At 37.3% G+C, this 9,952-nt stretch overlaps 1 protein-coding gene across 1 annotated transcript; it reads right to left on the bottom strand.

The window, feature by feature from the left end:
- Positions 1-6,567: 6,567 nt before the first annotated feature.
- LOC106830386 (olfactory receptor 52H1-like) lies at positions 6,568-9,952 on the bottom strand. The gene is made up of 2 exons (XM_014839966.3): positions 9,676-9,952; positions 6,568-8,551 (listed from the first exon to the last, which is right to left on the bottom strand). The coding sequence occupies exon 2, from the start codon at positions 8,519-8,521 to the stop codon at positions 7,577-7,579; it is 945 nt and encodes a 314-aa protein (XP_014695452.3). The 5' UTR covers positions 8,522-8,551; positions 9,676-9,952; the 3' UTR covers positions 6,568-7,576.

Below are 9,952 nucleotides of genomic sequence, written 5' to 3' on the forward strand. Positions count from 1 at the left end.
TTCCTATATTCACATTCTCCAAGCTGTCTTCCACCTCCCTTCTCGAGATGCTTGGGCCAAGGCCCTGAGCACTTGCAGCTCCCACGTCTGTATCATCCTAGCTTTTTACATCCCTGCCCTCTTTTCTGTCTTTGCCTACAGGTTTGGTGAGTGACGCATCCCACGCTATGTCTATAACCTCTTGTCCAACCTCTATGCGGTCGTCCCACCTATGCTCAATCCCATTATTTATGGAATGAGGACCCAGCAGATTTTGGAAGGGGCTAAACAGATGTTTTCAAATCTTGCTAAGAAATCCAAATAAATTCTCCCAACTTGACCTCAACTTAATCCTTTTCTATACCTAGCAATTGTCTTATATTCACCTATCCTTATCTCTACATCTTCCTATTATCCCCATGTTATTCTCATCTCTGTCTCAATGCATTTAAATACATGCTCTCCTCAAATTCACTTTTGATTTCTTGTTTTAGAAATTTACAGTAATGCCCACCCTGCTTCCTTCCACCTATTATTCTAATACCTTCTGATATGCCACCATCTCAAAAAAAACTAATTAGCGGAAATATGATAACTTATCTGGAATCCACCATCCAAATAGGACTTTTCTAACTATGCACTTGCATTTTCTCCCTAACATGTTATCTAATAACTTGTGTATTATTTTGGCACTTAGCTTTGCCAGTTCAACATCTTTCTCACAAGGGGAACATTTGAGAATTGTCATGCCTAAAATTCATCATCCCATGGAATATTATTTATTTTTATTACCACCTACACATGGCCATAAACATATATGTGTATATACCCAAATTCAGAGATGCTAACACACAGCAGCTTATGTAGGTGGACACTTCCGTTTATCATCAGTTTAAATATGATCATGTCATTTCAAAAACCCTTACCAAATAAACCTGGGCTCCCGTTGTCTGTTCCAGACAGAATTTTCTTTAAAATGTAGATAATTGTATAAGAATAGAGTACTCTTTTATATCCAAATATATTTTGTATTTAAAAATTATATTCATCATTAAAATAAGTCAAAATACCTATTCATACCTAATAGATACTGATTTATGTAATCTTTAATGAATTGTTAAAGAAATAGAAACATCTGTACATAATTTAGTAGACTGCTTGCTAATCATTATTAATACCAGAGAGTAATCTATCCTGAAGTTCTCCGAGATTGAGAAGAGCAACTCAACCTGAAGGTTAGCCCAAGACAAACTCATCCTTGAAAACCTGGTTCACATCTCATCTCTACCCACTCCCATACTCAGCCCACAGTGGAAGATCCATTTCTTGAGATTCTCCACCTCTTTTCAACTAAATCACTCTTTTGTTGTGTCCTGAGAACATTCCTTCCTATTTTATTAGAGATCTTTTCATGTTTGTGCCTTTATTCCCTTTCTAGACTGCATTCCTTGAGGAAAAAGTTTATTTTGAAGGGCTTTTTATCCTTAGTGTCCCAATGCATAAGAAGCTGATCATAATAAAAATGCAAATATGTGTGCTTATGCATAAAATTCTTATTTTAAATAATTTTTTTAACATCACTTTTCTGCCTAACATTTATTCTTCTTTTGAGGAAGTTTTTTTCCACCCTGGGTTTCAGTGTCAAGTGGAGGAAAGAACTGTATTAGGCCCAGGAGATATTGATTTAAAGCCTGAATCTACTACTCAATTATTCAATGCACTTGAGAGGTAGCATCTCTGAATGAACTCCATTTTCTACTCATCTATAAAGAAGATGAGGATGATATAACCTATTTATCTATTACACAGTGAGCATTCAATAAATGCTCAGTTCATTTTCCTCTTCTTTCTTTCCACATAGCTTTATGCATCCTCAAGACAATATAATGGGAATTAGAGGAAGAAGTTATTAGTATTCTTATTATGTGGAGGAGAAAACCATCAGGAGTAGTGGTCAAGTTTTTAGGTTCTGGATCTTTGTGGAATTTTGACTCTTCCATTTACTAACTTTGTGACTTTGGGCAAGTTACTTCACCTTGCTATGTCTTAACTTTCTTATCTTTAAAATAAAACTACTAATAATATTAATTGTATTAGTAAAGGTAGTAGTACCTTTCTCTTAATGATTCTATGAGTAGTATATATTATATAATACATATAAGATATATGTATGTATGTGTATATATATATATATATCTTATAACAGTACCTGGCATATAATAAATGCTTTACAAAATATCATATTTCATAAAATAACAATTTTCAATAAAATAAGTGATGAGCTTTATATTGCACATCTACAAAATTATCACTGAACACCTTACAAATTTAATAGAAGGTTTCAAATTTTATTTTTCATCACGACAAAATCCACACATACAAAGTTCAAGGATTCAGAATCAAATTCTTTTGTTGAATGATCATTTGAATTTAAATATAGCTTATAGGACAAATCGTTGGAACTAGGTACTAATGAAATATTGAAGATAAATAATGAAAATATAGCATTGCTTGCTAACTTTGAATGAAATACAAAAATGTGTCCTTGAAATGATGAAATTGCTTTAAAATCATTGATTCCATTCCTATTAATAGATCTTTGTGAGAAAGGTTTCCCTCACACTAACATTAGAACAGCAGCATCTGACCAAACAAAACATACAAAAAAATAGTTTAATCATAAATTATTACTTACAAATAGCACTATCATCAAATACAACTTAGGTCAGATAAATTAACAAGCAAAATGCAAGCTCATTTGACATGTTAAAAATTTTAAATATTGATACACACGATATTGCTTCAAAAGGTACATAGAGGCTTTTAATTGGCGGCTTTCACTATGTCACTCACAGGTTTTTGTTTAATCTATGCAAAATGACAAATCTCATGAATGTGACGTAAGTTCTGTACATTAACCACTCATTTGTGCACTTTCAAGAAAGAGTGTGTACAAATTCTGTAAGTCTTTTATTTTTTTCCTGTGTTTATTTCGATTATACTTATTGTAACATATTTTATGTCTTTGAATATAATAATAGAGATGAGAGTTGCATGTTCCATGGTTATTTTTAAATTTTATTTTTCTAGTAATTTATTTTTACAAAAGCATTAATCCACAGTTTTGTAAAAGTAAAAAAAACCTCGTCCTTCCTCAGTGATAGTTTGAGAAGAGCTGGAGGCCTTTCTCTACATATGTCTACATATATATATCTCCACATTTGTCATTCAGTGGTGCCCTTCTGCAGATGAACGAGCTAACGTGATTGTTCCGTGGATGCTGACCCATTCTTCCGTGTCCTCCCAAATTTAGACTTGTACTTAAATAGTAGAAATCCAATCTAATATACAGTCATATCACATTATTGAATTCAACACTACCAGAAATGAAGTTCATAGTCTCTTCTCCATCTGTCTGACTCCTATGCCTAACAATTAGTTTGCAAGAGGAAAAAGAGAATGTGTGATTAATTATTAATTTTCAAAAGTCAACAATAGCATCAAGCTATGAGACAGTTTATAAACGTCATCTACTGATATTCTAACCAGTTTCCTATATTTACTGAAGACTTTGATTTATTTTGTGTTTGTCATGTTTCTTAATGTCCAGCCCCTACAACCCTTCCGAGCAAGGTCATCATCATCATGGATCATACTTCCATCAACCTAAACTTGTAACACATTGTCTCCCACCTATGCTCAGGCCATCCCCTCTGGCTGGCAGGTCCCATTCCCTTTATTCTTGGGGCTCAACTTCTTTTTGTTCTTCAAGACTATCACAGAAATGAACTCTTCCAGGGAACTTTCCTTGACTGCAAGGAATGGCTGAGTATGCTTCCTTTGTGCTTCCCTAACACCTTATCCCAATCATGGCAATACATAGGATTATCTGAGAAAAGTCTCTATGTATGTGACTTACTCCTTTTGCTAAGTCATAAACTTCTTTGTAAACAGCGTGTGTACTTGCTCCATGTCTCTACTCCCAGTTTGTATACATTTTCTTTCATATAATAGGTGTTTTGTGAATGTTATTGGATAGAAATTATGACAGAGAAATAATTTGTAAATTAATTTTAATAATCTAGGCTCACAATGGCAGATGAAAAAGCATAAAACATATAGCTGCCTCCTTTCTCCCAAAGTAGACATTGTAAATCTATTCCATAACTCACTGTCCATAAGCCCTATGTTATTCTTCTGAACACATCTTTTTGTCACTGGCATATGACATAAACATATATGGAGCCAGCTCTGATGGCCTAGTGCCTAAAGTTTGGTGCTCACTGCTTCAGCGGCCTGGGTTCACTTCCTGGTCATGAAACCACATCACCTGTCAGTTGCCATGCTGTGGTGGCAGCTCACATAGAAGAACTAGAACTACTTACAACTAGGATGTACAACTATATCCTGGGACTTCAGGGAGGAAAGAACAAAAAACAATATAAATGTACATTACAAAAAGAAAAACAGGGGGCTGGCCCCATGGCATAATAGTTAAGTTTGGTGTGTGCCAGTTTGGTGGGCCAGCTTCACAGGTTTGGATCCTTGGCATGGAACTCCACCACTCAACAGCCATGCTGTGGTAGTGACCCACAAACAACGTAAAGGAAGATTGGCATAGATGTTAGCTCAGGGCTAATCTTCCTCACCAAAAAAGAGGAAGATTGGCAACAGACGTTAGCTCAGGGCAAAGCTTCCTCAGCAAAAAAATAAAAAAACAAAAAAAATATGCAATATCTGGTCTAGGTACAAAATGCAAGTATCTGACTAAGACAGGGGCAAATGGACTGGTGAATTAGTAGGGCTAAAATCCAAGAAACAACAGAAATGGAATCACAAAGACTTACGGAATGGTTAGATGTGGAAAGTCTAGAAAATAAAGTATTAGGGACACATTCATTGATGTAGGTGTAGAATATAGTTCTAAGTTCTGAGAATGGGAAGATAAAAGGAGTCAATACCCCAATTGATAGGGTCTTAATATCTAATATCTCATGTAACAGATGGAAAATTTACAAGAGGGACAGGACATAGGATAAGACAATTTATGTGTGAGAAAGATACCTGCTGATTTTTGTATAATTATTCTTTTTTAATCCAAACATGAATATGTAATTTCCTAATTTCCTTCATGATCTGAAAATGGAATAGAAGATTTGCATCCAGTCTCAACAGAGAGAGCCACTGGCAGCTAGGACAGTAAATTTAAACTTGAGGGAAGAGCAAAACTGGGCCTTACCTGTTTTCTCCTTCCAGAAAGAGTAAAGAGGTGGGAAGATTTTAGAAGACAATGACGAGCTCAGGGTTAAACATGATGAATCCAAGGCGAGAATGTCAGTGGTAATTCGTGAAAATACTGAAATAACAGCTAATATTAGAGTAGTATTTTATAATCTGCAAAGCATATTCATCTACTTTTTTCTTTTAATCCTAGTACTGACCCTTTGAGGTAGGAAAGCAGTCACTGAAATTTATCAGAAAGACCAAGTACAAAAACTAAGATATAGAGTTACCGGCAAAGAGGCGATAAAGCCATAGAAATAAATGAACTCTCCTAGGAAAGGTAGAAAAATAATAACAGATAACTGGGCCAAACATACAGGGTGGGAGGGGCCAAAGGAGACAGTGCAGGAGACAATTCCTTCCTTTGTTGTTTTTTCTAGGTCATCAAGCTTTCATGCGAGTCATTCATGCATGTCCAGTGAATACCATGCGTTTGAGTTCCTGGATGGAAGGAATATAGACTTTTAAACTGTCTCATCTCAGACTCTTGATGATTCCTTCAGTAAAGTTTTCAAAATTTCAGCTCTTGGCCAATCCATGTTCTCAGCAAGATGTAAATAACCAGAAAAGAATAAAAGAGAACCTCGTCTCATATTTGTGAGTATTTCTGGTAAGCTGGCACAGACAGCAGAATCCTCATTTAGTCAGATGTGGCTTCGTTCAAGAGTACTAGAGTTCACAAAACCAATAAAAACAGGCTCTGATATTCCTAAATATTTTTTCCCTTCCTCTGGAGTCTGTTTACACAAGCACGAGGCTGTGTTCAATGGGAATATCGCTGAACGGGGGGGCAGCAGATTCTATTCTAGCTCCACATACTTAAGTTCCTTGCTGTGTGCCTCGGAAAAGTCATTTTCACTCTGTGAGCTTCAGTTTCTTCTTCCACGAATGAGGTTTGGATGGTTCTACTCCTCATGGATCTGGCGCTGCTCCTCTTCAACCCTTATCCCTTACCCCCACCTCACTCTGCTCCAGCCAGCCTGGCCTTTTTCCTGTTCTCAATTCATGTCAAGCTGTTTCCAGTCCCAGGGTCTTTGCATTTCTATCCTCTCTTCTGTTGTCCTCATTGTCCAGTTTTAGTCCATCACTTTACTCAGCTTTATTTTTCTATTGGTTATATTACTATTTGAATGTAGTGGATTTATTGGTTTCTTGCTTCCTCTTTGTCACTCTTTCTAGAATATAAACTCTATAGAAGCAAGGTAGAGCCTCTTCCATCTTATTAGCCTTCATATCCTGAATGCTTAGAATATTTGATATATACTATGTACTCTATAAATAATTTCAAAATACATGGATAGTTTTCAACAAAAGATTTATTGGAAGAACTCCAGATCTTTCTTCTTTTTTTATGCTCACAACATATGGTATTTTCTTAATTCTAATGCTTATAGAATTTGGATGCATCTTGCCTTGGATGTGTTACTTTAATTTTCCCCTCCTCAACCTCCCTCCTCACTGCAGAAATGTGTCTTGTAATTGCTTCTCTCTTGAAATCAAGAAAATACACTCTGTAGATAAGAACTCCACAAATCCTCTGGCCAATGAGGTTGAATTTTTACTTTAGTGTCCAAATGAACTGCCTTGAGGTCTCATCTATGCATTGTAGAAATCCCAGCCCTTGTCTCAGATCTCCATCTATTTTCCAGGGCCATGTTCTCCTGGGCACTATTACTGAAGCTTACTTCTTCAATGTGTCATGGAGCCTAGAGGCTACCCTCCTCTGTCAGCACTGGTGCCACCACCTCTGGTACTGATAAATATGCTACTTCTCTCATTCCCATTAGAGCACTGCTGACAGAACGCATTGCTTACAGTAGACTTGTACTAAAAGGTTTTCCTGTGGGTGGGGCAGGGATGGGATATTTAAGGGAATTACAAAAGTATAACATGGACAATAATTAGAATTGAATGTTATCATAAATGTCCTAAATCCATCTGCTAATCCCCCTAAATGAGAAAGTTCTCATTGATATTTTCACTTTTAGTCTCTCTTACATTTTTCTCTCTCCACAGCTGCAAATCTCAATTTCCAAATTTTCATTACTTTTTCCATTCAGAGTAACTTGGCTCTCTGTTTTCACCTCCGTCCTCCTGATCATATTCTCTATAATTTCATATTCCATAAGGAAACAAGTCATTAAGGAAATCTTTGTACAAAGAACCGTCTCCTTCCTATAGATCATGCCATTTTCCTGGTATGCAAAAGCACCTGCAGGCAGTTCTTACTTTACATAGCATTGGCTTTTTTAATTCTTGCTATATTAGCATACACTATAAACTTATCCTAGTTTTTCCATTGCACAGTAGAACATCATTCCGTACCCTTGGTAGAAAACAAATCTATGACCTTATCTCTGATCTGTTTGGTCTTCACTCCATAGACAATGGGGTTGAGTGCAGGTGGGATAACAATATAGAGGTTGGCAAACATGATGTGGAAAGTGCAGGAGACATTGTGTCCAAAGCAATGGGCAAGGATGGAGAAAAAAGCAGGTGTATAAAATATGAGGATGACACATACATGGGAACCACAGGTGCCAAGGGCCTTCTGGTGGGCCTCTCTGGAGGGAAGGCGAAAGACAGCACAGAGGATGAGAGTGTAAGAAACAGCAATGAGAATAACATCTGAGATGACCATTATGATGGGAACACAAAAACCATACCAGATGTTGACGGAGATATCAGCACAGGCCAGCCGGGCAACGCCTATGTGTTCACAGTATGTGTGGGGTATGATGCGTGTCCTGCAGAAAGGCAGACGTGTGAGCAAGAATACATGTGGCAGCACAATGCAGAAGCTTCGAAAGGAGATGCCCATAAAAATCTTGATGATGGTCTTGGGGGTCAAGATAGTGGTATATCTCAAGGGAGAACAAATAGCCACGTAGCGGTCAAACGCCATAGTCATCAGGATGGCTGAATCCAAGTCAAAACTATAATGGTGGAAGAACATTTGTGTAAGGCACCCTGGGAATATGATTTCTCGAGCCCCAAACCCAAAGATACTGAGTGTTTTAGGAACACAGGCTGTGGACAAGATGAGGTCCGTCATGGCCAGCACTGACAGAAAGAAGAACATAAGTTCATGAAGGCTACGCTCCACCATGATGAGAAGAAGGATGCAGTTTCCCACAATGGCCACAATATAGATGGTACAGAAGGGAATCCCAATCCACACGTGGGCTTGCTCCAGGCCTGGCATCCCCACCAGAATGAAGGTTGCTGGGTTGTAATTGCTCACGTTGAAAATGATCATGGCAGACTAGAATGGCACAAGTTCCAGATCCTGAGGACAGAGGGTGATAAAGGATATTTAGGGTCACTTGAGTTACTCACTTAAAACTACTCATCATTACTGAATCCTAAAGATAAGGTGACTATCTAATTTATCTTCCAAACTATGACACCTTTGAAGTGAAAAAAGGTTGGTATTGTAATGATAGCAGGTAACATGCATAAACCAGGATTGCCTCAGATATAATGGGATTTATACTCATTCTACCTAAAGAGAATATCTTCTTCCTTCTGGCTGCCTCTGCTGATTTACACAACTTTTCCATGAAGCCTTTCTCACTGGCTAAAATCATTCTTTTCATTATACTGTTTGCCCCTGATACAAGTTAAATTGCGAGGCATATTTTTCAATAGGTTGGTGGATTATAGTTTATATGGCATTATGGACATTATTGGTTAATATATACTTTCTGTGTCATTGTGGAATGTCATCTCTGTCCCACAGTAATTACCCACTCTTTTCAAGACTACCTGATGACTGTGGCTCTTCGATTTGTGAGGTCAACACCCCTTTATTGCATTCCAGACATCTAATTCAGTTCAACAAACACAAGCTGAGTTCCTTCACTATGCTGGATAACACATGTAACTTAAATTTAAACTAGAAAAGTTTCTTATAGCTGAGGCTCAGGAGCTGTTGCTCCTCCAAAAATTAGTCATTTTCCAGCACACTGTGCACTGTACAGCTGTATAATATCTTAATACTTTGGACTTAATAACACTATTAGTCAAATTTTCTATCCAAAAAAAGTATTATTTCCTTGTGAACACATATTCTATTAGACACATAGACTCCAGGACACATACTCTCTTAGATAGACACACTTAAGATTTACAATCTCAAACATACTCTGATCTATACTTAGATTTTCTCATATATTTTACCATCACGTATTTACCCACACATAATCTTGCACAAACATAAACTCTCCCTTCCACTGTCTCTCTCTCACACACACCTGCACACATGTATGTACACATAAACACACATATGCACATACCACACAAACACAACAACAAAATATTTCATGATTAGATTTTGGCACAGCCATTTGTTTTGTAAATTCCCAAAATCTTTACTTGAGGAGTTGCTTTTTAAAGACTAGGTTCACATACCTTCTTCCGTCTCCAGCGATGTGTTTGCATAGAAAGCGATTAATAATCTACAGACAACCAACCACACAGCAAGGAGAAGGGCTCCCAGGGTCAGCTTGTGTTGGGGAGAACAGTGAAGGGAAGCTTGTGATGGCCATCCACCTCAGATTCCTGAATAGACAAGGTCTAAACTCATGTTCAAACTTATCCCTACCCCACTTTTTATCTCATTCTCAGGTCCAATTCACAATACCTTTCATCTCCCAGACCAATGCTTAATTCCTCCACTCTCCTGTTT

The sequence above is a fragment of the Equus asinus genome, chromosome 20 (assembly GCF_041296235.1).
Source record: "Equus asinus isolate D_3611 breed Donkey chromosome 20, EquAss-T2T_v2, whole genome shotgun sequence".
Classification (NCBI taxonomy): domain Eukaryota; kingdom Metazoa; phylum Chordata; class Mammalia; order Perissodactyla; family Equidae; genus Equus; species Equus asinus.